Here is a 26,304-nt window from a genome sequence, read left to right on the forward strand (position 1 = left end):
CTTGATTCAAAGTCTGCAGCCTCCTGTAGATAAATCCAGGTTGGATGGGGGTCAATAATAGGCCCCAGGGATGCAGGTCTCTGAGTCTGGCTGGCATGTGGAGCAGTTATGCTGAGCTTTGCCCCAGGGGATGAATCGTTGGTAGTTCAGTAGGGTAGGGGAGGAAGTTAGGGAATCCAGGAGAGATCTGAGGAACCCAAGAAGGAAACCAGAAACCTTGGATTTGGGATCTAGTTTAACATGGGCTGTATTGTTTCATGTGGGGTTGCTCCCATCAGCTCTATCTTAGGCATGGGGCCTCTGGGATTGTGAGCACCTTGAATCCAACCCTAAGCCCTAAATCAGAAATTCCAAGTACTTGAAGAGCCCAGGGGAGAAAGGCAGGGAGGACTGGAGGACATGCCTCTGGCCTCACAGGTCAATGGCACTGAGGAAGTCCTCGTGATCCGAGTCCTGGAGGAAGCAGGGTGAGGTGGGAGGTCTAGCGGGTGAGAGGATCTCAGTCCCAAGGGCAAGTTGGGCTACAGTGAGTTCTTTACCCTTCTGCATGAGGTAAAGATGGAAGTGGAAGCCACTGCCATAGGTTGCATGCTTCAGGGACCAGCCATATTGGGCTTGGGCATAGTGTCTGATCCGAAAGTGGGGCGCAGCTGAGGTCAATGAGATGAAGCGGCCTCCAGGGACCAACACCCGGCTCACCTGCAAGGCAGACAGAGAAGCCACTGGTGAGGAGTCCATCTCCAGGTTCTCAAAGGTTAGTATTGCCCCAGATGCCTTCCTAGGTACTACCCTATGTTCCATAGCTCAGGGCTCTCCATGGCAAGAGTGAGCCTTCTTCTCTGCCCCTACTCACTTCATGGGGGTAGGGCTATATTCTACCCAGGTAAGAGCATGGGAGTGATGTCAGGTGCATGGGCACTGCTTTTCTGTCACCCTCCTAGTCTGTGTTACCCATCTGGAACCTGGCTGTTACCTCATCCCTATTGGCAGCTTAATAGCTAACCATCAGCATCTGTGAGCCTGGCCACTCCAGGCCCCTATAATCTTTACCCAGCTTAACCTTCCCTTCCTTCTGGTAACCATGGTCCTAAAAGTGAGCTATTACCAATTCCAAACTATATCTCCTTCTGACTTCTGAGTTCTTTCAACCTCCCAAAACCCCAGTCCCTCCTCCCCACCTCTTGGTCTACCCTTTCTTGTTACTCCCTCACCTCACTCAGCACCTGGTCCACAGTGTGGACACCTTCAGAAGACACAGTCCAGGGATCTCGTTCTCCAGCTAACAGGGCATCCAGTGTGCCCTTCTCAAGCACCACATCGAAGGAGCCACTGGGGAAGTCCAAGGCCCGCACATCCATGGTCTCCCAGCGCAGGTTGGGCAAATGGGCATAGCGAGCCCGCATAGCAGCCACCACCACTGATGAGTAGTCCACACTGGTCACATCAGAGAAGCCTCCAAGAAACAGCTCATAGCTCAGGGCACTGTTCCCACAGCCTAGGATAGGAAGGGATGGAATGGGTGGCAAAAGGGCTAGGTTAGATTTGGTTCTCACTCCTGAAATTATCCATCTACTCTTGGCCCATCTTCTGTCAGCCTAAACCCTCCCATACCAAGGGAGAAGCAGCAGGGTGTAAGAAAGAACACAAATTTTGGAGTCCTAGTCATGCAGAACTGGGCACATATCCTGGCTCTAACATTTCTAGCTGTGTAGACTAGGGCAAGTTTACATACCAGGTTTACATACCAGGAACTTGGATTTCCTACTGAGAAAAACGAAGATAGCAATATCTAGCCTACATGCAGGATGTGATACACTAAATTTAAAAACTAAGGGGTGCCTTGGTGGCTCAGTTGGTTAAGCATCCAACTTCGGCTTAGGTCATGATCTCACAGTTCGTGGGTTCAAGCCCTGCATCGGGCTCTGTGCTGACAACTCAGAGCCTGGAGCCTGCTTCAGATTGTGTCTCCCTCTCTCTTCTCCTCCCAGGCTCACACTCTGTCTCTCTCAAATATAAACAAACATAAAAAAAAAAAAAAACCTGAAACAGCTGGAGAGTAGCTGCAGGAGCTCTGAAGCTCTGAACTTCAGAGTTCAAAGATCTAGATTCTGCTACCTCTGGTCACACAGCCATGGCAAGTCATTCAACTCTGAGCCTCAGTTTCCTCATAGACAGAATGGGGATAATACTGGCATCACTGGAACCATAACATTATTTGGATAGTGTTAGTATTATCCCAGTCCCTAACCTCTCAGAGAACCTTTGAGGATATCAGTCCTCACAGTCTGAGGATATCAGACTTCACATTAGGGGTTAGTATCCTACTTTGGTTTCCCAGGCAGAATTAACAAGTGTGGGGGAACTCGGTGGGGACACACAGTGGAGTGGATTCCTTGTAATTCCTTAATGTATTGAGCACTACATATTGGGTTCTGCAGATGAACAGGTAGCTCATGCTCTAGTGGGAGGAAAGGATGTGTATTCAGGCAACTGCCATATAATGTGAAGCGAGTTTCAATAAGAACAGTGTGCGAAAACACATAGGATGGCTCCTGTCCCCACCTCTGGTGGGTCAGCCAAGGCTTTCAGAGAAGGTGATAACCAACCAGAGTCTTGAAGAAGCCTAACACTCTGGTGGGAAGTACCTGGAAAGCAGTCCCAGAGGGCAAAGTATGGTGAGAGATGAGACAGAAGTTAGAGGACAGGATGTGGACCCAAAGCATAGGTGTGACTTCCTTTGAAGGTATGTGGGCCTCTTCCAGGCCCTCTTGTGGTCAGTCTCAGCCTGAAAATGGAGCTGGATGGCAGTTCTGGTTGACCCACAGCTCTTGGGATTAGATTGCCTTTAATCCTCATTTGCCTCCCTAAGAGGATCACAGGATCAGCTGTTAGGATAGCCCTAATCTAGTAGGGCTTGGCACCTGGACAGGGCACTGAGAGGCTGCTGGCTGGTCCTCAGCTGCCCCTTCCTATGTCCCTCCTCAGGCCCTACAGCTGAGGAAGAATACTATTTTGCCTAGGAAAACCCAGTGTGTGTTTTTCCACACTGGAACTACAAGCCCAGAGAGATACACTGCATGGAATCAGAGGTGAGGGTATATGAACAAGAGACCCTAAGTCAGTTCAGGCTAAATTCCCACTGGGTTCTCTGGCCCACAAACTCTTCACCACCCCACATCTGACCTCATATGCCCACAGAGCTCTGCCCAACTGTGGACGAACCCAAATTTCCTTTCTTTGTCCCCCATGGTACAAGAATGGCATCTTCCAAGAGAAATTCGTCCAAGGATGAAGAGAGAACAAAACCTGACCACAAACCAAATCATACTTACAAAGCAGAGATTCCTGGTCCTGCTGCCTCAGTGATTGGAGGCTAGCAACTAAGAGAAGGGTCTTGGGAAGGCCATTGCTTTCCTGGATGAGGCTTTAGGGAAGCAGAGCCCTGGAAAAATGCGCCACATCCAAGAACCCATCACATGGGAGCCCAGAGCTATGCGGATCCTATCCCAGCACCAAGAGACAGATGTATAAGCCAAAATACCAATTCACTAACTTTTAATAGGAAAAATAACCATCACAGGGACTGAGAAGGCTGTCAATCCTGGTCAGTCCCTTTTCTCTATACAGAAAATATAAACTGAAGCCGAATTATGATCAAAAGATTCCTATAAGCACATAGTCAAGCAAGGAGAATCAGAGTTGTGTGACACTGGCAAAGCTGGGAAAGCCATATGCCTGCATCCACCACGAAGATATTCTAGCCATGGGTAGAAGACACACAATTTTCACAATTTCTGACTCCCATTTTCAATAATAATAATAATTATAACTAACAGTCATTAAACATAGGGTTCTATGCTAAGCACTTTGTAAGAATTATCTCAGGTCATCTTCAAGGTAGCTCCGGATAGAAGATAACCATAACCACCATTACATGTTCTCAATGGGGAAAATGAGGCTGCCCAAAGTGGATAACGAACTTGATCCTAAGGTCACACAATCAGTGGTTGAGCCAGAATCTGGATACAGGACTGTCTCACACCAGAACCAGAGCTATTAAACCACTATGCTAAACTGTCTCAAGAGGTCTACTCACCTTCAGTAATGACATTCCAACTTTGCCTGTAACAGTAGGACCTTTAGGTTGTAATTCACAATGTTTTTATCAGTTTGAACAGAGTTCTAGATGCCTCTCTATGCCCATCTGTGTTGTGCAGCAAGAGAAATAGAAGCTCTGGAGTCCAATGGCTCTCTTACTTCACCACTTACTTGCTGCATGACAGCAGTAGGCACTGTCAGTGCTCTGACTAGATCCCTTTGGAGTGTTTCTAGGTCTTGGCCTGTGTTCTGACAGTTTGGGTTTCTGACACTTTAGGCTGAAACTACTCTCAGGGAAACTTTGCCTATGATCCCAATCCTCCTTGGCCTTTCCCCCTTCCCTCACTCTCATCAATTTCTCCTTCAAGCACATGCCTAATAAATGACTGCGACACGAATCCTAAGATGAGTCTTAGATTTGCTTCTAGAGAACCCAACTTGAGACAATGACCTAGAGCAAAGGTCACTAAATCTAGCTTGCCACCCGTTTTTATAAAGTTTTACTGCTATACAGCTATTATGTATCATTTACTTATGTATTGTCTGTGGCAGTACTGAGTAGCTATGACAGAAACTAAATAGCCCACAAAGCCTATGGTATTTACTACTTGGCCATTTTCAGAAAAAGTTTATCAACCCCCAACCTAGAGTAAGTCTTCTAATAATTATCACTCACTTCTATGGGTCGTCATGAGGACTAAATAAGTGAAAAAGGGCCCAGCACATTCCCTAACACCTACCAGGTGCTCAACTTATGTTTGCCAAGGTGGAATGTTCCATAGGGTACTCCCAGGTTGTGGGTCCTGTTCTTAGATTTTGAGAATCTTGCCTAGAAAGTTTTCCTCTATGATTTTGAGACTCTTCTCCCCTCTACCAAGAAAAGGCAACCTCCCAGTCAAGCAGATATTAAGGCAGTGTTATTCTGCGAATCACCAGCATGAGAATCAGCTGTGGGCCTGCTGAAACTACAGAATCCCAAGACCCACCTTAGACTTAGACCATCCCTGGAATTAGAATCTCGGGGGGGGGGGGGGCGCGGATCAGCTTTCCAGGTGATTTTGATGGACACTAAAGCTTGAAAAACATAGATCTATGGTAAATTTATAAACAAATACAATGGCTTAAAAGCACACAACTCAAGAGAATTTTTACCTCTGGGGAAAAGGGGTTTGGGGGACCACACAGAAAACCTTAAATATACATGGGGCCTTTTATTTTGCCAGGTATTGTTCTAGATAGCTTTCATACTCAATTATCTTAAAAACCCAATAAGTAAGTACTCATTTTTTTAAGGCTGAGAAAATGAAGGTGCAGAAATTTAGGTGTTTTTTGTCCATGATTCCACAGCTTAAGATTCTATGCTTCTGTCCATGATTTCCACGGTTAAGACTACATAAGCGAAGAGTTAACTACCTCCAGGGTCCAAGTTCGTAAGGACTAAGTTATACTTCCTTTCTAGTCCTAGGAATGTTCTATTTCTCAAATTGAGTAGGGTATACAAACACAGATTATTTATATCTTACACATATACTGTATTATAGATGTCTCATATATAAGAAATATTTCACATAAATATAAACATACTTTTACAAATACCAAAATAAAAACTATAATTGGAAGGAAACCCGTTGCTCAAACTTCACTGGAACCCCCAAGGCTGACAGTGGGAGAGAACCCTGAGGGTGCAGCTGGACCTCTCAGAGCCCGACCTTGAATCCCTGCATTTGAACGTTCGTGGTTGGAGAATCACACCAATCTTGGCTGCAATCTCCCCTCCGACCTCAGAAGGCGCTGTCCTCGTCCTCACTGCACTTGGGGGTTAGGACCAACTTTCAGTTAGGGCTCGAGAATGAAGAAAAGTCTCTAGATGACAGTGGCTTCCGGTGCCCATTGGCCCTAACAGATAAACGCTAGGCATCGTGCTCGAGGTGCCTGAACGTGCCTTATCCGACTTGAGCTCGCAGTTCCATTTCTAGAAGTGATTTTGAAGCTCAGAACGAGTTCACAACTTATCCTAAATCATACAGCCAACTAGCGTTGGAACTTGAACTAGGTCCTCTGAGCTCTCGAGTGCTCGAGGCTGCCTCTCGAGAGACCGGGACAGGGTCCTAGGACACCTGCCAAACTCAGAGAGAGACTATCTTCCTCCACGGGGCCCTTGAACCAGGAATCTCTTGACTCCCGTCGCCCTGGCTAAAGACTACCGAGATTCTGAAGGTACTGGATCTTGGCTCCCACTTGGATGTCCTCCGAGAGGGACAAACAGACTCGAGAAAAGCGGACAGGGCCAGGCCGGGACAGGACGGGTTCAGCCAGTTCCACCTCGGCTGCGCAGCACCAGGACTACCCACCTAGCACGAGGATACGGTCTTCGGGCCGCAGCTCCGGCTCTAGGAGTGCACGGAAGGAGGAGAAGTCCCCGAACCACTCGTAAGGGGCAGAGTCAGCCGCATTCCGGTAGCGCTGGTCCCAGTACTGGACCTCACGGTACCAGCAGTTCTGCTCTGGTATCTCGGGCGGGGGTGCTGGGTCCTCTGGAGAGGCCATGCCTGCAGCTGCAGAACCTCCAGGACACACAGCCCGCACGTCTAGACTGGGCTTGGCGCCCCTATGTAGCCAATCAGGATGGTAGCATTCAGGGGGCGTGGCCCTTGTGTCTCCGCCCACCACCTGCAGTTGCTCAACATAAACACGTGGAACTTCCGTTCTCTAGTAAGCGCTCTTTGAAGAATACTCCGGGTAGGAAAAATTGCAAGGTTCAGAACTTGAATCCTGCAACTGCACTGCGCCCTCACTTCTGAGAGCCAAACTCATACTAGTATCAGACTCACTCGGCTCATCACGGCTTCTTTCATTTCAGTTTGTCCGGCTCCTTCAATTAAGAAGTCTGAAAGTGAATGAAAGATTCATTTCTATCCAGTTTTGAGCACCCTAAAGGCTCACAGAGGAGGCGGGAGGGGCGCGGACACAGGTCTTGTTCTCCAGGAGAGACTGGCATGAAACACAGACGAAGTGTGATGCCAAGTGGGGGAGGACATGAACAGGAATGTTGCTTTTCTGTTCCATCTATTTTAGCACCTGTGTGCCCAGAATCAAGTATGTACGGAGGAGTGAGATTGTTCCTGCACAAATGGAATGTGAAGTCCATCAGGAAAGAGGTGGAAGAAGTAAATTTTAGTGGAGTAAATAGGACACTGGAAACTGGTTAGCTATCAGTCGGTTGGGATGGCCAGCGTGGGGAGCGGAACCTAAGTGCAGAAGGGCTGGGCTTCCGGGGTGGCGGGCCAATACGAGCGACGCACCGTCAAGATGGCGGCAGGCTTACGGAAACGCGGCCGGGGAGGTCCCTTAGCTCGAACGGCGGGATCCTGCGGACAATGGCTGCGGCGCGCCTGGCAAGAGCGGCGCCTGCTGCTGCTGGAGCCGCGCTACACGCTGCTGGTGGCCGCCTGCCTCTGCCTGGCGGAGGTGGGCATCACCTTCTGGGTCATTCACAGGGTGGCATGTGAGTGCGCCGAGGAGGAGGGGAGGGTAGGGAGAGGGACCCGAATCCCCTACTTAAACTGGGACCCAGATTCGGAGCTGAAATCTAGCCCTCAAATCCAAGCAGTCTTCAATTGCAGACCGTAATTTTTACCCAGGGGCCAAGCCTGCTCCACAGAAAACCCAACCCTATCTTAATCCCTCCCCCATGATGGAAGGGGCGACCCTAGAGATTGGCCCTCTGCCCTGAACATACAGCCTGCCAGGTTAAGAAAATAAACCAGCCTAGAAATCAATCAAAGACTTGGGTCCGAGTTAATGTACTGCTGCTCCTTCATGCCTCTGTGGTTTTGGACATGTCCCTTCCCCTGTGGGGTCTCAATTTTCTCATCTGTTCACTTCTGAGGTCTCAAAAGTCAATAATGGCAATCTGTGACCACTTGAGTCCTTTTGGTCTTATTGGGGGCTCCTTTCCAGGCTGAATCTAGATACTGGGCTGAATGAAAGCTTTCTTGCTAAAGATGATTAATTCAGCACATATTTATTGAATGTTTATTACATGCTTAACACTACTAGGTGCCAAGGGTACAGTGGTGGAAAACGTAGACACATTCCCTATTTAGATGCGTGAGCTTGGACAAAAGTGAGTTAGCAGAAAATTACAGTGCATCATACTCCTTATAGTAGTAAGGGTACCATAAAGGACACAAAAGGGCACTTACATCAGACTTGAGTTAAGGAAGGCTTTCTAGAGTGCCCCTTGAAAGGTTAAGAGCTAGCCAGTTGAGGAAATAGAGAAAAGGGGAGGAGAAAGAACACTCTAGGCAGGCAGAGCCCTGTAACTAAAACGTTCAGTCAAAAGAGAGTCGGCTTCCTTTGAGAAACTGAATGTTTTTAGAGCTGGAATAGATAGAAATCAAGTTCAGGTGGTAGTGAGAGAGGAGATTGCAGAAGTTGAGACCAGATCCTGAAGCAGTCTGTAAGTTGTGTTAAGGAGATAATTAGCATGGTCGTTAAGAATTTAGGACCTCATGGAGTTCTAATCTCATTTCTACCCTTCCTAGCTCACTGATCTTGAACGAGTCACTTAACCTCATTAATTCATAGGTTCCTCTTCTAAAAATGGGAATAATAGAGTTTGGTCTTTATTTTAAGAGCCTTGAGGAATCATCGAAGGGTTGTAAGCAGAGAGATCTAACATGATTTCTATTATAGGAAGCACTTTCTGGTTGCAGGGTGGGAAATATGTTGTGGGGTGAAAGTGGAAGCTGGGAAACGAATTACGAAGTTGTTGCATCATTGAGGCTAGAAATTGTGTTCAGTCCAAATTTGAATATGTAATAGCAGAAGAGGATGAGATAGTAGAGTCATGTAGGATGAAGAATAGGCAGGATTTGGTGATTGGGTGTTGGAAATAAGAAAGAAGGAAGTGTCAGAGATGTTACCCAGGTTTGTGATCTAGGCAGCTGGGAGGTTGATGGTGCCATTCATGGAACCTAGGAAGGGGAGCAGATTTGGAGTGGATGGTTGTGTTCAATTACAGACAAGTTGCAGATGCTTGGGTTCACCCAGAGAATGTCAGATAGGCAGTTAGATAAGAGTTGTGATAGAAGTCCTGGGAATGAGCTGGAACTCTGTGTTTTGTTTTGTTTTTTAAATTTTTTAATTGTTTATTTATTTTTTGAGAAAGACAGAGTGCAACTGGGGAGGGGTAGAGAGCAGGAGACACAATCCGAAGCAGGCTCCGCTCTGAGCTGTCAGCACAGAGCCCGACATGGGGCTCGAACTCACGAACCGCGAGATCATGACCTGAGCTGAAGTTGGATGCTCAACCGACTGAGCCACCCAAGCGCCCCTGGGACTCTGTTTTGATGGGTGGATGTGTGGGGGGACACACAAGTTCTGAACTTAGAAGTAACCACACCATTTCTGTCCTTTTCCAGATACAGAGATTGACTGGAAGGCCTACATGGCCCAGGTGGAGGGCGTCATCAATGGCACCTATGACTATACCCAACTGCAGGGTGACACTGGACCTCTTGTGTGAGTGGGGATAGCAGGTTCAGTGAGGACATGAGGGGCCGACTGGATACCAGGCTGAATAGCCTGAACCAGACTCCTCTTTCAGGTACCCAGCTGGCTTTGTGTACATCTTTATGGGGCTGTATTACGCCACTGGCAGGGGCACTGACATCCGCATGGCCCAGCACATCTTTGCTGTGCTCTACCTGGCCACCTTGCTGCTTGTCTTCTTGATCTACCACCAGACCTGCAAGGTGAGTCCATGCTACTAGGAACAGGCGGCCCCAACTGGCTGTGCTGGGGAGTCGGGATGGCTCAGGGTTGGTGAGCTGACCTTGTTCTCTATTGTCTCACTTCTCAGGTACCTCCCTTCGTCTTTTTCTTCATGTGCTGTGCCTCTTACCGTGTCCACTCCATCTTTGTGCTGCGGCTCTTCAATGACCCAGTGGCCATGGCGCTGCTCTTCCTCAGTATCAACCTCTTGCTGGCCCAGCGCTGGGGCTGGGGCTGCTGCTGTTTCAGGTCACCACCCCTTCCTTCTCCCCCCTCTCTTACTCTGTATTTCCATCATTTCCTCCCCCAGTTTTCTGCAGCGGAGGGAGTAAGGGAGTAACCAGACAATATATGGGTCAGTCAGGGTCCCACTAGACAAGTCTAGGATCTGTAGAAAGTCTCCGCCCCACCCCTCAAGAACATATACCCTGTTCCTAGCCTCTGTTCCCTCTAGACAGCATCTGTTGTTGGAGTTGTCCCTTGCACATTCTGAATACTGTAAATATGTATTTGCTGGCTCAGTCTGGTTATAGAGGCTTGATATCTGCTCCTTACCCTCAGTCTTCTCCCAGGCTGGTTTATCCTTTTTCCAGCAGTTTTAAGGGTGGACCCCATCCCAGAGCTTAGTGGCAGGGGAGGGGAGGAGTTGCTATGTGTGTGTGGGTGGGATACATGGCCTTGGAGCTGATCTCCACCCTTCCTCCCCCCTCCCTACCCTAGCCTGGCAGTCTCTGTGAAGATGAACGTGCTACTCTTCGCCCCTGGGTTACTATTTCTTCTCCTCATGCAATTTGGCTTCCGTGGAGCCCTCCCCAAGCTGGGCATCTGTGCTGTCCTTCAGGTACCCCTTCGACCCCTTCCTGTTTCTAATGAAGAGGAGGCCATTCTCTGGCCTTCTTCCATCGTTGAGACTTCCTCAGAGCTAACAGACAGGGTTTTGGAGTTGATTTTGGACTAGGCAACCGTTACCTCTGGGCTTTACTTTTATTAGCTATAAAATAAGGGTGTTGAACTATATGGTTTCTGAGGGTCTCTCTCATTCTGCCCATTTATGACTTGGTGAATCTAAACTTAAAGCACTGTTATTACCTGCCTTCTCAGCTTCTTTGGCCCCAGACTCTGGTCTCGATGAGGAGGCTGGCTTTCCTGCTATTCCTGGTGGGAATTTGAGAACCTCTGAGACCTACACCCTCTGTCCACTCCCCTTGGTGATTAGCATGAAGGCTAGACTTGAGCCTGGGCAGCTCTGCTGACCTCACACATATCCTCAGGTTGTGCTGGGCCTGCCCTTCCTTCTGGAGAACCCCATTGGCTACCTGTCCCGTTCCTTTGACCTTGGCCGCCAGTTTCTCTTCCGCTGGACAGTAAACTGGCGCTTCCTGCCTGAGGCCCTCTTCTTGCATCGTGCCTTCCACCTGGCATTGTTGGCCGCCCACCTCACCCTGCTCTTGCTCTTTGCCCTTTGCAAGTGGCACAGGTGAGAAAGGGGAGCAGTGTCACGGGTCAAGTTGGGGCAAGGAGTGTAGGGCCTGCTCGGGGCAGACGTGAAGTTCATGGGGGGTGAATCTAGAGTTTGGCCTAGGATGGGGGCTTGATAAATGTTTGAATGGCTTCTCCCCAGGACGGGGGAAAGTATCCTGTCGCTGTTGAAGGATCCCTCCAAAAGGAAGGTTCCACCACAGCCCCTCACACCCAATCATATCCTTTAAATCATGGGAAGGTAAGTCTTGCCCTCTCCAGGTACAGTTGGGGTCCTGGTCTGTTAGCCCTGGTGCCTGGTGACCTGGGCGGGGGGGGAAAGGAGGTGCCAGTAATAGCTGCAGGCCCTGTTCATGGAGGAGAGCACTTTACATATTTAAGTGTATTTTATTCTTAATCTTTTTTTTTTTTTTTAATTTTTTTTTTTAACGTTTATTTATTTTGAGACAGAGAGAGACAGAGCATGAACGGGGGAGGGGCAGAGAGAGAGGGAGACACAGAATCGGAAGCAGGCTCCAGGCTCTGAGCCATCAGCACAGAGCCCAACGCGGGGCTCGAACTCACGGACCGTGAGATCATGACCTGAGCTGAAGTCGGACGCTTAACCGACTGAGCCACCCAGGCGCCCCTTATTCTTAATCTTAAATATTATTTGATTTACCATTATGAGTACTCACTCTGCCTGGTGTACTAAGAGATTTACATACATTCTAACATGTAAAGCTCACAAGAGACTCTGAAATAGGGAGGGTTTTGTTTGTTTATTTGTTTTATTCTCATTTTAGAGATGACAAAATCAGGGCATTGAGGAGTTTAGGTAATTTACCTAGGTCACACAGCTTGTAAGTGATGGATTTAAACTCCCTGGGCCTTATGGCCCCAGTATTACTGTCTCCACATTAGATTGAGGAACAGGTCTGGAGAAGTTAAAAAATTCGTCCAGAAATATGCATCTCGGAATGGCAGAGCCAGGGGGCTATCTGACCCCAAAACCTTTGCCCCTTTGCTTTGGAACCTCCCTCTCCCCTCCTCCCCTTCCCCCCCATCCCAATTCCTGCCCCTTCTGCTCCTGCCCTTGGCCTTGACCACTGCATACAGATCATCTCTACCCTCTTCACCTCCAACTTCATTGGCATCTGCTTCAGCCGCTCCCTCCACTACCAGTTCTACGTCTGGTATTTCCACACACTGCCCTACCTCCTGTGGGCCACGCCTGCACGCTGGCTTACGCATCTGCTCAGGTACTGGCTGGGACACCCTGGGCGAGTGGGAAGGGCTAGGGAGTTCCTCGTCGCAAGGCTGACTGTGGAGGGTTGGGAGCGAGCTACGGGGCTGCAGGTCTAGAAACTGGGCAAAACCTGAGCTTTTTTCTCCTCTCCAGGTTGCTGGTGCTGGGCCTCATTGAGCTCTCCTGGAACACATACCCCTCTACATCCTGCAGCTCTGCCGCCCTGCACATATGCCATGCTGTCATCCTGCTGCAGCTCTGGCTGGGCCCCCAGCCGTTCCCCAGGAGCATCCAGCACAGCAAGAAAGCCCACTGAGATCCACTTCCCTTCCCCTCCAGTCCACTCTTAGGACCCTGGATGGGGATAGACTCTATGCCTTTCCCAATAAACCTTACCAAGCCCACTGCTGTGCAGCCTACATGGAGGTGCCTACACCAAGCCGTGAGGGGCATGCACACTGCAGATGAAGAACTCACTTGGGGAGTCTTAAGAGGCACTTTATTGCATAGGATTTGGGGACTGTGGCTCTCTACCCTTCCACCACACTGCACAGAGCTCAGAGGGGAAGAGGCATGGGATGGGAGGGGTGGGAGAGAGCACAGGCAGGCACTTTCTGTGAGGGCAGGGGGGTTCTGGGAAGGGGATGAGAAGCAGTAGGGGTCAGGTGCATACCGGCCTGCCCCTCCCAGTACCGAGAAGCCGGCCCCGGTGGCAGTGACTTGAGTGTGTTGGGCAGCGCCAGACAGAGCAGTGGGCAGCCCTCACATGTTTGCGGGGCTGTAGCACAGCAGGTGTAGCTGCAGGTTCTGGTCCCAGTGGCGCAGAAGCAGGAAGAGACCCCGGGCTGCAGCTTTGAGGGCAGCTAGGTCAAGACCATCAGGTAGGTGCTGGGCCCGTAGCCAACAGTCAGCTTTAGCTGCTGCCAGTTCCCACTCGCCGAAGGCAGCAGCGCAGCGGTGCTCCAGCCAGGCGAGCGCCACGGCGGTGGCCCAGGTCCGGCCCCGCAGGTCCGCGCCTCCGGGCCCTTCTGCGCCCTCTGAGGCCTCAGTGTCTGAACCCCGTCCGCTGTCCACCTGGCCTGGACCCTCAGAGCCTGAGCTGGGGGACGGGCTGCAGGAGGCCGTGGCACTGTCTCCCTGGCCAACACCAGGCCCCAGAAGTGCCCAGGGAGAGGAGGCCGAGGTGGGGCTGAGGCTGGCGCGGTGCGCAGCAAAGGGCGAAGCGCGGCACAGGCGCTCCCGCGGGATGTGTACTGCTGCACAGAAGGGTGCGTCTAGGCGGAAGGAGCCAGGTGCCTCCTGCAGCCGCACCTGAGGAGAGAGGAGGTGGGGGGAGAAGTGAGCTGAGACAGTGCCCTGGCCCTGGCAGCACCACCCTCCACCTCCCGAGTCCTCACCAAGGGCAAGTAGTCGTGGTCGCTGCCTTTACTGTTGCTGTCGCCAGCCTGGCCCCGGTTGGTGCTGCAGGGTCTGTGGCTGTCAGAGCCTCTGGCCCTCCCACCGCCCAGGCTGAGCCTAGAGGGAGGCTGGGGGGGCAGGCGATGAGGACTTCTGGTGACTGACTTGGAGTTGCCATTTTGGTCTGGGTTCCAGCCACCTACCACAGAGCCTCCCTGAAGTCCTGCAATGGAGCCAGTCAGTGCCATTGGTAGTCCCTAAGCCTCGTAGCTCCCTGCCCTTGCCCCAGCTTTGAGTGTTACCTTTAGCGTGGACAGCTGTAGGCAGAGGAGTTGCATCTAGTTGGCCTTGAGAGGCAGAAGTGCTTAGGGGCTCAGCTAGCTCTGTAAGGGCACAGGAGATGGGGGTAAACCAGGAGGGGGGCCAGCGAAGTGAGGGCCAGCACCTGAGAGGTCACCCAGGAGGGACTCTACCTGAGCTCCGCACCTGCAGGGCTGAGGGTAGGACCTCCCTGGTGGTAGCATCCACAGCTACGGGGCAGGTGAAGCAGGAAGGGGCAGAGCTGACCTTGCTCGTCTGAAGGGCTCGGAGCCAGGACCTCCGGGCATGGCCTGTGAAAGCAAGGAGCTGGATGCTGAACGGGAGAAGCTGCACTTCCCCCAGCCCCCTCCTACAGGGGGCTTTAGAGACAAATCTCAGTGTTCCCCATTGCTTCTCCCTCTGTCCACTTTTGAACAGAGTAGAGTTCCTTCTTGGGGCCAGGTCAGACTGCCCAACTTTGGCAAGTGGTTAGGCTGAACCCTCAGCTCCTAGCAAGACTGGACCCTCCGGCCACCCAGAAATTGAACATTCTGTACAGCACCCAAAGGAAGCACTGACTGTGGTGCCTTTCCTGTCCACTCATTCAGCACTGTCCAATAGAACTTCTTGCACTGAAGGTAGTGTTCTAGATCTGCGTGATCCAGTATGGCAGCCACTAGTCACATGTGAGTGTTAAGCACTTGAAGTGTGGCTAGTGCAACTGAAAAACTGAAATTTTAACTATTTGATGTTAATATTCTTCCTGAATGGCAGATTTGTTTTTATGTTATGGGCACTGTGAGTCATTAACAAGATCACGTTTCGCTCTGTGCTGGCTGCTAGGAAGCTTGCCAATTTGGGGACCCATGCTCACAAGGGCACAGAACGTCATCGAGTGCATCTTTAATATAATCTGATTCTCCACTTTCTTTTATTATTCCATTACCCTGTTTATTATTTTTGAGGTGAGTGAGCCACCTCAAATTGTGAACAAGATGAGGTATATAGTGACCAGACACATAGACCTATACCTCTGTCATTCGCTGCCCCATACAGGCTCCTTGGGTCCTGCCCAGGCCCACCAGCAACTCACCTTGGTCAGCCATGGCCTCAGCCCCTCCACGGAGAGCCAGCTGCTCATTGTCCCGGACCACGGAGGCTGCTGTCAGCCGATGGAGTGCTTGGTCCCAAGCACTTTCTCTTTGAGGGAGTGACGGAGGCAGTGAGCCATCACTAGGTCCCCATAGTGTCTCTAGCCCAACACCCACCTCCCAGCACATAGGCTGCTCCCCACACAGGGCTCGGATCACCACGTGGCAGCGTGGAGCCTGAGGAGGCAGTTCCACTGCTGGAGAGGCTGATTCCCCGTTGTGGGGCATAGCTGTGAATAAGAAGGGGGGTTCCATCAGCATGTCCCAGTCCATGGGGGCCGGGGAGAGCAGATTTCCTGGAGAGAGACAGCAATGAAGGCAGGGGCGGTGTGGTACCCTCTGCCCTACTTCTCAGGACCTCCTTGGTGTCAGAACCCAGCTCCCCATCCAACCCTTACCTGAGTCATCCAGGCCCTGTCCCAGCTGCTGCCCTGACTCAGGGCCTGGCCCATCTGGTGCTATGCCCAGAGAGGGGTGCCGGGGATGGCCAGGGACTGGGTTCACCTGGCCTGGGGGAGATGAGAGGCTCCGGCCAGCCAGAGCTGCTCTGCGTCGACGACCCAGCACCTCAGCACTCAAGGCCCCAGGCTGCACATAAGAAGTGTGGTCCACTGGTCAAGGAATGCAGAGCTCCTGGCCATCACACACACATGGCCACGTACCCCTTTGTCTGAAACTGTGGATGGCTGCTCACCACCCTGAGGAGCAAGGCCAAACTCAAGGCCTCCGGCCCCCTTCCCAGTGCCATCTCACTCCATGCCTGATTTCTCACTTGAGGTGGTTGTTTGTCTCTGTTTTTGTTCATGTCTTCTTCCTCTTTGCCTGGCTAACTTCTACTTATTCTTCCAGACGTGACTCTTGCTTTCCTGACTCCCTCAAACGGTGTTAGCCATCTTGATTCTGACTCTCCCCATAATACTATGTCCCTGTGTTCACCACCGTATGCCACATGGTATCATTGTAGATTTACCCATGTATCTCTTCAGCTGGGCTTAATAGTAACCACGGCACAATTTATGGCATATAGCAGATGGTCAATGAACGTTTGCTGGGTACATAGGATGGAGGTGGACTGACTCTCACCTTGACTGGAGCCATTGGGGGTAGAGGCAGGGGGCAGGAGTGGGAGCCTGCAGGTTCTCCCCAGGCCAGGCTGCGGCAGCCCTGCTGAGAAGGGGGATGCAGGGGAGCAGTGCCCTCAGGGGAGCCAGGGCCCTGGGAGCCAGGGGACTCGCTGCTGCCTGTGGAGCCTGGACCTGGCTCTGGGCTGGCAGAGCAGTGAGTGAGCACATACTGCTCCCGGATGTACGATGACTGGAAGATGCGGCGCCATATGGCTGTGTCAGAGGAGGGATTGGGTCCAGGGTCTGTGACTGGGTCTGTCAAAGCATCGGTACCTGCTGGGAGGCAAGAGAATGTATCCCAGCCGTGGCCCCTCCCATGGCCCACTCCTCCTCCAACACAGCCACACACTACACCCAGGTACTCACTCTGCTCTGAGTCCCCAGCAGCCCACGGGCTGGACAGCTCTGCTGACACAGTGCCCGTTCCCAACGGCTCCGAGGTGCCAGTGGGCTCAGTGCCAGGACTGGTGGCAGATGGTGCCTCCTCTGGGGATGGGAACACGGAGCCTCCCAAGCTCTGCCAGCCGGGTTCTTGGCCCTAGAGAGGGATAATCATTAGAGAAAAAACCGACTGTAGTTATATGCTACCTCTTTCCAAACAGGATTTAAGATGTCTCACCACAAAAGGCAATAAAGTTAATAAACCAGAAATGAAAGCCTAGTACTAAGGAAGGAAAAGCATACATGCTAACCATAAGGTTAATACAGCTGCTGTGGCTGAGCTTCAGGCTTGGCCCTGAGCTTCCTGGCAGGCAGGCAAAAGGGCAAACACTCCATTATATCGCATCTTTAGTTCTTTTAGAGAAAGAAAGCTTTTCATAATAAAAATAACTATCATTTCAGGGTGCCTGGCTGGCTCAGTCAGTAGAGCATGTGACTCTTGATCTCAAGGCTGTGAGTTCAGCCCCACGTTGGGCGTGGAGCCTACTTTAGAGAACAAGCAACAACAATCATTTCTTGAACTCCTGCTATGTGTCAAGTATCCTACCAAGAGTGTGCACGTTGTGACCTCTAATTACAACAACCCTGTGACAAAAATCAGTATGACGAAATGGGCTCAGAGAGGTGAAGTGACTTGCCCAAAATCAAATGGTTAGAACATGCTAGAGGTGGGATCTGAGATTTCATCTAGACTATGCTCTGTTTCTGAATGTTACAGGAAATAATCCAGGTGGTTCTTTCCTTAGGGCACTGTGTGAAGAACCTAGAAAGTTTCAACAAAACCTTCACGGCAAATTCTAGAGCTGCTTTCCGTGGCTGTGTGCTTTAGTGACCTTTGGTAAAAGCCAAGGGCAACACTTTATGGGGCAATTCAGTGGAAGACCTCATGAAGGGGGCAGACTACAGCCGCTTTGGGGTGCCCGGTGTGATCTCTGGGGAAGCCGAGAGTGCAGTGGAAGAGCTTGGCAGGGAGAGGCACCAGGAGTGGAAGAAGAGTTTTGAAGAGATGCGGGACTTTAGACATCCCAGGCCTACCACCCGCACCCCAGCCCAGGCCTACCCCTGGGGCACGGGACCGGAAGCCATCCACCCTGAAGAGTGAGCAGTAACCGAGCAGCTGGTCCCCAGGGTAGAGTGCTGGGATCTCCCGAGGGGTCAGCAGTGCCTCCACCGCATCAGGCACAAACCAGTCCACAGAGATGTCACTCAAAGCAGGCTCCAGTGCCTTCCGGAGAGCCTGCACCAGCTGTAAGGAGTGGCCAGAAGGAAGACATGGGAGAGAGAGCTCACAGAGCAGGAGGCCCACAGAGCAGGAAGGCTACCCTTCCACTGATGCCATCTGCCCAGCCCTTAGGCTGAGGGGAGCAGGGTCAGGCTGGGGTCAAGGGAAGGATTGGGGGTAGGAACAAGCAAGGGTTTGGTCTGTCTCCTGGCCTGAGCCATGCCCTGTGGATGAGGCAAGATTCGTTGAGGATATGGCTCAGTACCAGGACAAAACAGAATGAGATTTGGGGGGTGGTCAGAGGTCATGTCCCCCACACCTTTGGCCTCCTGCAGCATGCTATAGCGTCACCAGCAGCTCCTCCCCTGATTGGCGTCTCAAAGGAGGGGAGGAACTGGAATGGGGGAGGAGAAGTCCTGATCGAGGGTGCCAGGAGACCCCATGACTTGACTGGGTTCTGTTTCAGGCTCAGTGTAACTCGGGAGAAGGACTTCTAGGAGTAGGGAACAGGGCTCAGGCTCAAGCTCACCATGGGCTGCAGCCTCTCCCCAGGCCTTGGGAAGTAGGCCTGGCCCCTGCTGAGGGCAGACAGCCCCTGGAGCAGCTGGTGGCAGGCAGGCCCCAGCCCAAAGGAGAAGCACCTGATGAGGGAAGGGAAGCAGCTGTGACCTTCAGGAGCCCCTTGGGAGTGGGGGCCAATCTTAGGCATCTAGTTCAGCCCACCCCATACCTGGCTGCCCCCCTGTGCCACCTCATGAGCTCCAGGGTTTGATGGGTAGCAGCGGCCACGGGCGAGGCAGCAGTCAGGAGGAAGAGCTGCCGAGGACGGGCCTTGTGCTGGGGCTGCCCCATGGCCCAGTTCAGTGCAGCCAGCACATCTGGGGGACCACTCTCAGCCTGCAGGGTCTCAATGTTCTCACAGATCAGCTGCACAGTGTCCTGGAAAGAAAAGGCATGCTTTGGGCCGCGCCAGGCTGATATACTCTCACTGGGCCCCAATCCCTGGACCGTACTCACATCACTGCAAGGCTGGCTCTCTGGGAAGAGGGGCCGCACCGACGTGCCAAACATGGCCAGGTTGATGAGCGTTTGTGGTGGCAGTGACTTCACAGCCAAAACAATGGCATCCTGGGGAGGGCCAGGGAGGACAGCATGAAACAGGTCCTGTGGGCAGTGGTAGGGATTCCAGATTGCCTGCCTTTTCCATGCTGTGTGAAAATGAGGGGCTAGAAGTGGTGGTGTGGGAGAGGCCCTGCATGTCTGAGATTGACTATGAGGGAGACCTGGAGTGTGAGAGAGACTGAGTGTGTGAGAGACCCTGGTGGGGTATGGGAACCCTTGGTTTTGGGATTAGGTAACTTCATGTGCGAGAGAGGCTTTTGGAATCTGGGAGAGACACATGTACGTACAAGTAAGAGAGGGATGTGTGTGTGTGTGTGTGATGTGTGTGTGTGTGTGTGTGTGTGTGAGTGCGCGCACGCATGTATCTGTGAGAGGCTGCCCCCAGCCCACCTCACACCCACTGCCCCACCCAGCCCCCAGGCCCGCCCACACCCTGCCCCACAGGCCTTGTGCGCTATGCTGCTGCCATCCAGCAGGAAGAGAAGCTCCCGTGTGGCTGTGCCCAGGTTTCCAGGCTTAGAGCTCAGGTCCGGGCAGAAGCTCAGCACCAGCACGGGGTTTAACAGGATGTCCTTGTGGAAGCGTCGTTGCAGGAACCACACCTGATCATCGGAGCCCCAAGTCATCCTATGCCCTAGTGCAAACTCTTGCCTGGGCTTGCAGCAGGACTGAGCCCTCGGGCCTTTTTCTATCTAATACACTCAGAGGGAACACCTTTTTATAGTCATTCGAATAAAGGCGAGGGCAGAGGCAGGTGGCTGTCCTCTGCCTATCAGTCCTAGCTTCCATCCTTTGAGACACACCCCAGGGAGACTTGCGTGGGCCCTCCTAGGACAATACTCATCAGCCCTCTGGGATGCTGCCCTCTTAGCAGCTACTAAGAGGTCCTGCTAAAAGCCCCCCCCCCCCGCCCCCGCCACACACACACACAACTGCCCAACTGTTCCTCCTGCACAAATGCAGAATGCAGCCAGTAGTGAGAGGTCAGTGGCCAGGCCGGGACCCCATGCAGCCATACCTGCCGGTCCCCATCACTGTCCCTTCGCTGTAGCCTCTGGAAGTCCCGGCGGGCCCTCACCTGGGCCTCATATTCTGCTGAGCTCAGGCTGCCGGCCTCTAGCATCAGGTGTGGCTGGTGGGGCTCTAAGGATAAAGGGATATAGTTGTCAGGAAAGTCCCTGTCTCTGGACCTCAATTGCTCGGTCCCACTGTCCCAGGAGGACCCTGCAAGTCCAGCACATCCCTCACAGATGGCTCAATCCACCTGGCTTGGGAGCCAGAAATCTATATTTGAAAAATGCTATCCAAGTGGTCCTGAAGTAGGTGAGAGCTGGCCCACTGTGTGTCCCAGTCTCTCACCACTGGGGTGCAGCAGGATCTCCAATGACCGGTCACAGTGGTGGCCCTCTGCTAATGTGACACAGATGGTGGCTGCGGAGCTGGCATGAGGTGGGGCATCTGCCCGCAGAGCATGAGAAGGGCTCTCCAGGCCTGAGGGAGGGAGAGGCAGGGAGAGATGATCACCCCACCCCAAGCCAGTACTAATGCACAAACATCACCTTCCCAGACAACAGTGGTATGGGCAAGGATCATGACTGATTCAGCTCAGCTCTTAGCGCCTAATCTAGAGGGCTGCATGGACAAGGGGAGGGATTTTGCCTGTTTTCATGAGCTGAGAGGTAGGTTCCCAGCTCTGTTTCTGGCTGATCAGTTATACAGCAGCCAGCTGATTTAGCATCCTCCCCCACCTCTTACACAAGAAAACTCCACTTCATCACTTGGACTGGTCTCAATTTAATCCCTTTCTTCCCACTGGTGAGTGGAGTGGGGTATAAATAAATGACACTGACGAACCTGGGGGGGGGGTGTTGTGTAGAAGTGTCCAGGGGATGCTCCTACCAAAACTGGAGGTTCCTAAGACTTAGGTCCTTGTTTTCTTTTTTTCCTGTGTTCCTCCCAGTCCTGATCCCTGAATTATTATTTCCTAGTCAGCTATGCTAGGAGGGGCACCCACCTGCTAGCAGGCATGGCCCAGTGACCAGCATCTCGAAGGAGAAGGTGTACGGGGCAGGGCAGCGGGCAGGGCCTGAGAACACATCTGGAGGGGCCGCTGGCTCCTCCCAGGCCAGCCCTTCCTCCTGAGGGCTGCCCACCCCGAAGCAGCTGGTAGGGCTGGAAGGGAGCGCGAGGAGGGTCACGGGCCCACCACCAAGGCCCCTAGCCCCTCTGGATGAATAGCCCAGCCCTTCCCCACCCTATCCATCCCCCAGGGCACCCTACCAAAGCCCCCTCACCCGCACTAGACCCAGAGAAGCCGAGGGAGGGACGAAGAGAATCACCATAGGCCCAACCTGTCGTCACAGAGCCCCGGAGGCCTGGGGGGCCCCGGTGGGCCTGGTGAGGCCAGTGGGGTGAGCACAGAGGGCAGAGCCACGTGCAGCACCCCATCAGGCCTTGAGGGCAACTCCCGGCTGCTGCGCAGGGTCACTGTCATGGTGCCGGCCGCGTTGATGAGGCCTGTGGGCAGCACCAGTGTGGACCGGGCCTGGGCCAGATCCAATACAAGATGACCTATGATGAGTGAGAAAAGGGGTCAGAAGGGGCTGGAAGCAGAAGAGATGGGGGAAATAGGAAATGGGAGCAGTCACTGAGTCAGGGGAGCCTAGGCAAGGGGGACTTCACAAAGTTAGAAGGACACGGGGCTAATGTGTTGGTGATGCAGAATGGAGGCATGAGCCAAATGATGGTCAAAGCAGAGGTAGGATGATAGCAGAAGGATCTGGCTGTCATCAGGAAAAGGAGTAGTGACATCACTGCTATTAGAGAGCTGAGGAGAAGGGACATGTCCACACCACCCCCAAGATCCTAGGGGATCCATACCCTCTGCCCTGATTCCCCTGCCTGTCTCTGCCCATTCAACCCTTGGGTATCAACTTCCTCAGGACCCTCCCTGTGGACTGACATGTCCCATAGCCTGGGACCCAGTCTGCTCACAAATCCCTTGCTCATGAACAGTCAGGGGCTCCCCACTGCCCACGAGGAGTGGCTTCAGAATTTTCTACCCAAGAGGCGTTCAGTGGCTGTAATCTGCTTGGAAGCTGGCTAGAGGACTTAAAGCTGTACTGGTATGCAAAGCACACCATTTTACATCGCCCCTAGGTTCATTTGGGGACTAGTGGAATCATGGGGGTCGCTGCTACTAAAGGAAAAATGGCCACGTGTATGCAGTGGCAGTCAAGGCCTCCACATGGTCTGGCTCCAGGCTACCTTTATAGCCCTACTTGGCTTCATCTCCCCACAATAATCATTCACACATTCTTTAGAGAAATGCCTGCGGAATAAATGAAGGGAAGAAAAAGATGGAAGGAAAGAAGACAGGGAGATAAGAAGGAAAAAAGGGGCTTCTATCCCAACTAGCTAAGGCTTGGGGACAGCCTGATACAGTGGAGAGAGCACAGGATCAGGTCTTGAGTGTGACTTCTAATTCTGCCCTTGGGTAACTCTTCTGTTTTAAGGAACTTCCGTTTTCTCATCCATGAAATGGGGGTCATAATTGTGTCTCAGAGACTGTGGTGAGAAATAGATGAGATAATGTATGCATAGCATCTGACACATAAGAGGCTGTTGTATTATTTTCACACCTATAAAAGGAGGATAGAGAACAATAGTTGCATTACATACCTCTCTGGATTCAAATGAGGTGATACCAGTGACTGGACTTTGTGAACTGTAAATTGCTATAAACACGAGGTGTTTTATTTAATTTACCATCACTGTGTACAATTTACTTCCAAACCTTTGCTTATACCATCGCCCCTACTGGAGTGCCTTTTCCCTCCTCTCCACTTCACCAGTCATACTCTTCCTTTTGGTCACATGCTGGCTCCATTTCCTTCTGGAACATTCCTGGGGCCTCAGCCCAGGGCTCACTCTGGCCTCTCACTGTCTGCTGGACCTACACCAACTCTCAACACCACTGGATTCTGTCTTTCCTACAGGGATGGCAAATCCCATGCGCAGGAATCAAATGAATGTCCAAATAAATAAATGAAAGGATGAAGTGCAAACCACAAAACCTAGCACAGGGATGGGCTTCCACTCCTTCACCCAGCAATCATTGGGCCTCCTTATGCCACATTCTGTGCGAGATGCTGGGGCTTAGAGATGTCCAAAGAAAGCCCAGTCCCAGGCTCGGGAGCTAATGCTCCAGCTCGGGAGACAGACGTGTGGACCGCCTGCTGCGTCTGTCTCCCAGGCCGCGAACCTCGCGTCAGGCCTGGGTCACATTGCCCCTGCACCTGGTGCAAGTAAGGTGCCTAGTCCACGACTGTTGAATAAAGCCATGAATCAATGAATGAAAAAATCAGCGGCTGGAGGGGGAGCGGGGAGGGACGGGACGCAGAGCGGGTGCAGGAATCAGAGCGGGGCTGACTTTCGGGGCGAGGCGACGGCGCCCTGCACTCACCCTGCGCGCAGCGGCGGGGCGTGGAGGCCCCCAACCCGGGGCCCAGCGCGCGGCAGCAAGCGGCCTGTGAGCGTCGCCTGCTCTGCAGCTGGAACGAGACGCGCCGTCCCGCCGCCTCCGCCTCGAAGCCCGAGACCACTTCGGCCTCCGCCAACGGGTACACAAACACGCCTGCGGCGGGGGCAGGGGGCACAGGTGACGTCGGACCTCGCCCGGCCCCCTGTCCCCGCCACCCCGAGCCCCGCCCAGGCCTCACCGTCCACCGGCTGCGGCTGCGGGTTGTGGTAGGTGAGCCGGGCCCGCAGGCTGAGACAGGGGCCGTTGGCGCAGGCCCGGACCCAGGAGTCAGTCAGGGGCAGCGGCGTCCAGCTGGAGGGGCAGTACAGGCCGGGCATGGCGCCCCTGGGGGAGGGGGCTCGATGAAGGGGTCCGCAGGGTGGGGTCACGGGCGCCAGACCCCGCCCTCCTGAAAGCCGCCGGGAAAATCGAACTCAGGCGCTGGGACGCCGGGCAGCGAGGAGCGCGGCGGGGCTGAGCCGGGGGCTCCCGCCCGGCGGACAGGTGGCGAGGGGAGGGAAGAGGGGGATCGCGTGATGGGCATCCTCGCGGGTTACCTGGGAAGCCGGGGCGGAGCGCGGCTCCGGGCTGCTCCGGGAGCCGGGGAGCGGAGGGTTAATGATTAACTGGCGCTCCAAGCGCCCAGCACTCCCGCCGCCGGCTCCTCCGGGGACGGAGGGTAGGAATGGGGGAGGGGGTCACAGCTGTTCCACCACCCGCTCCCAGGCCTCGCCGCCGCCCCCGTACCTGCCGGCCCCCCGGGGCTCCCCGCGGCTGCCAGCTGTCGGAAGTGGCGCGGGTGGCGAGATAGAAGCAGCTCTGGGTGAGGAGCAAGGGTTTAAAGGGCCAGCATCCTCCTGGGTGTCCCCAGCCCAGCGAGGGACAGCAGGGGCGGGGTGGGAGGGGGAGCAGAAGGACCGTAGTCTTTCCCTCTCCAGCGCCTCACCTGACTGGAGCGCTGAGAGGGGCTGCAGGCCGGAGTGGAGGGGGTTGGGTGGGAAGAACGAGACAGGGAAGCGACAGGAGGGGGTCTTTAGGATGCAAGACCGGGAGAGGTGTCCGGGCAGGGGGATTGCTCGGAACCCGTCTAGGGCACCCACCTCTCCCCACCCTGGCAGAACTGATCCTAGAGTGGGCGGCCCCACAGCCGAGCTGTCGGGATGCGGCAGGCAGGGTCTAGGGGTCGTCCCCCTCCCCGCGGGCAGCCCCAGCCTCACGGTCGCGTCCTCTGCGGAGTTCTGGGCGCCACAACTGGACCACGGTGGGTAGGTCCGCCTCCGCGCTTCGGGCCGCACGCAGTCCAGGCACCCTGCGCGGCACCCGCTCCAGACTCCCGCTGCGGCCGATCTGAGTCCGCGCAGGGGCGTCGGCTCTGCGGGTGCTGGTCCCGCCCCCGCTCGGGAAGGCCGCCCCTTCAGCCCGCCCCGGCCCCGCCTGCCGCTGCGGCTGGGCTGCTGCTGGCCCCTCCGTCCCCGCTTCGGGCGCGGTGCCGCCTCCGCGCAAACCCCGGCCGCTCCAGCTAGACCGGGCACCGCAGTGCGGGGACCGCGTCCCCGCCGCCGCACAGGCCCCGGTAGATGAGGGACTCAGGCCTACAAGGCCCCACCCTTTCTGTCCTTCAGGAAGTGAAACGTTCTGCAAGTGCAGCAGAGGGCTCAGTCTGCACCCCCCCCCCCCCCCCCCAGCACTGCAGCGACCCCAGCTATTCCAGTTTCACCCCACTTCCCGCCCTGGCTAGGCTTTTCGTCAGTGCAGTGACCGTCTCTCATCACTGCAGCGAACCCAGTGCTTCTTCACCGCAGGACCCCTCCCCCCGCCCCCCAAAGCCAGCCCTTTTTCTTTGCGAAGTGCTCTTTCATCGGTGCAGAAATCTGCCCCCATCCCTGCAGCTATCTTCTGCTTGCCTGATCACTTCAGTGACCACTCACTCCAAGTAGGGGTCCCCCAACACTGCAGCGAGTTCCGCCCACCCCCAAGCAGCCAACATTCCCATCGCTGCAGTACTATCTTTCCCACCTTTCCTGCGGATGCGGAGAGTAGGTAACATCAGCCCCTCAGGCTTATAACTTCCTACTACCGTCAGCTGCCCACAGTTTTGGAAATGAGGCCTTCCAGCCTGTAGCGGCTTCCCTTGGCTTGAGACTGCCCCATCGTAACAGTGACTCCCCTCACCCCACCCCCATCACTGCAGCACCTGCAGGAGAAAATATCCCTGAGTATAAACAGGTCCCTTGTTATTGGCAGAACTTTCATGCAGCTTGACAGTGTTATGGTGCAAAAGATTAGGGGAGTCTGTAAAACCTCCCCCAGGATTCCTGAGGGAGAGTCTGGGAGCTCTGGGGACGTAATCATGTTTGGGAGTCACCCATGCAAGCTTTCTTGCAGAGGTCACACTCAGACTCTGCAAAAAGAGCTTTGAGAAGAACTGGGGGTGGTGAGGG

At 53.6% G+C, this 26,304-nt stretch overlaps 3 protein-coding genes across 16 annotated transcripts in view; 1 reads left to right on the plus strand and 2 right to left on the minus strand.

The window, feature by feature from the left end:
* Window positions 1–6,709, minus strand: part of LOC123611170 (endothelin-converting enzyme 2) — a 32,152-nt gene extending 25,443 nt beyond the window's left edge. The window contains exons 1-3 of one of the 2 annotated variants that reach the window (XM_045502782.1): window positions 6,450–6,700; window positions 1,212–1,495; window positions 230–699 (exon numbers count right to left, since the gene is read on the minus strand). In XM_045502782.1, coding sequence (XP_045358738.1) covers window positions 412–699; window positions 1,212–1,495; window positions 6,450–6,645 — 768 coding nt within the window. In that variant the 5' untranslated portion in view covers window positions 6,646–6,700 and the 3' untranslated portion in view covers window positions 230–411. Of the gene's footprint in view, window positions 1–229; window positions 700–1,211; window positions 1,496–6,449 lie in introns of those variants that run through there. The other variant, XM_045502783.1, reaches the window with a different exon arrangement.
* Window positions 6,710–7,380: 671 nt separating this feature from the next.
* Window positions 7,381–12,987, plus strand: ALG3 (ALG3 alpha-1,3- mannosyltransferase). 2 transcript variants are annotated; one of them, XM_045502784.1, is made up of 9 exons: window positions 7,381–7,603; window positions 9,525–9,624; window positions 9,710–9,857; window positions 9,965–10,125; window positions 10,597–10,717; window positions 11,148–11,353; window positions 11,498–11,574; window positions 12,452–12,596; window positions 12,737–12,987. In XM_045502784.1, exons 1-9 carry the CDS (start codon window positions 7,408–7,410, stop codon window positions 12,897–12,899), a joined length of 1,317 nt encoding a protein of 438 aa, XP_045358740.1. In that variant the 5' UTR covers window positions 7,381–7,407; the 3' UTR covers window positions 12,900–12,987. The 2 variants fall into 2 exon arrangements, with proteins under 2 accessions (XP_045358740.1, XP_045358741.1); XM_045502785.1 differs by having other exon boundaries at window positions 7,385–7,566.
* A 79-nt stretch (window positions 12,988–13,066) lies between these two features.
* On the minus strand, window positions 13,067–25,509 carry VWA5B2 (von Willebrand factor A domain containing 5B2). 12 transcript variants are annotated; one of them, XM_045502772.1, is made up of 22 exons: window positions 24,964–25,405; window positions 24,611–24,682; window positions 24,421–24,451; window positions 24,063–24,272; window positions 23,807–23,977; window positions 21,681–21,912; window positions 21,356–21,513; window positions 20,701–20,832; window positions 20,360–20,484; window positions 19,788–19,943; window positions 19,237–19,347; window positions 18,950–19,158; window positions 18,749–18,860; window positions 18,058–18,243; window positions 16,923–17,094; window positions 16,516–16,832; window positions 15,831–16,020; window positions 15,375–15,728; window positions 14,455–14,592; window positions 14,284–14,364; window positions 13,981–14,204; window positions 13,067–13,894 (listed from the first exon to the last, which is right to left on the minus strand). In XM_045502772.1, the coding sequence occupies exons 4-22, from the start codon at window positions 24,199–24,201 to the stop codon at window positions 13,346–13,348; spliced, it is 3,756 nt and encodes a 1,251-aa protein (XP_045358728.1). In that variant the 5' UTR covers window positions 24,202–24,272; window positions 24,421–24,451; window positions 24,611–24,682; window positions 24,964–25,405; the 3' UTR covers window positions 13,067–13,345. The 12 variants fall into 12 exon arrangements, with proteins under 12 accessions (XP_045358728.1, XP_045358731.1, XP_045358732.1 ...); XM_045502775.1 differs by lacking the exon at window positions 24,421–24,451 and having other exon boundaries at window positions 24,964–25,508; XM_045502776.1 differs by lacking the exons at window positions 24,421–24,451; window positions 24,611–24,682 and having other exon boundaries at window positions 24,063–24,208; window positions 24,964–25,509.
* Between the last annotated feature and the right edge of the window lie 795 nt (window positions 25,510–26,304).

This window comes from Leopardus geoffroyi, chromosome C2, assembly GCF_018350155.1.
Source record: "Leopardus geoffroyi isolate Oge1 chromosome C2, O.geoffroyi_Oge1_pat1.0, whole genome shotgun sequence".
Classification (NCBI taxonomy): Eukaryota; Metazoa; Chordata; class Mammalia; order Carnivora; family Felidae; genus Leopardus; species Leopardus geoffroyi.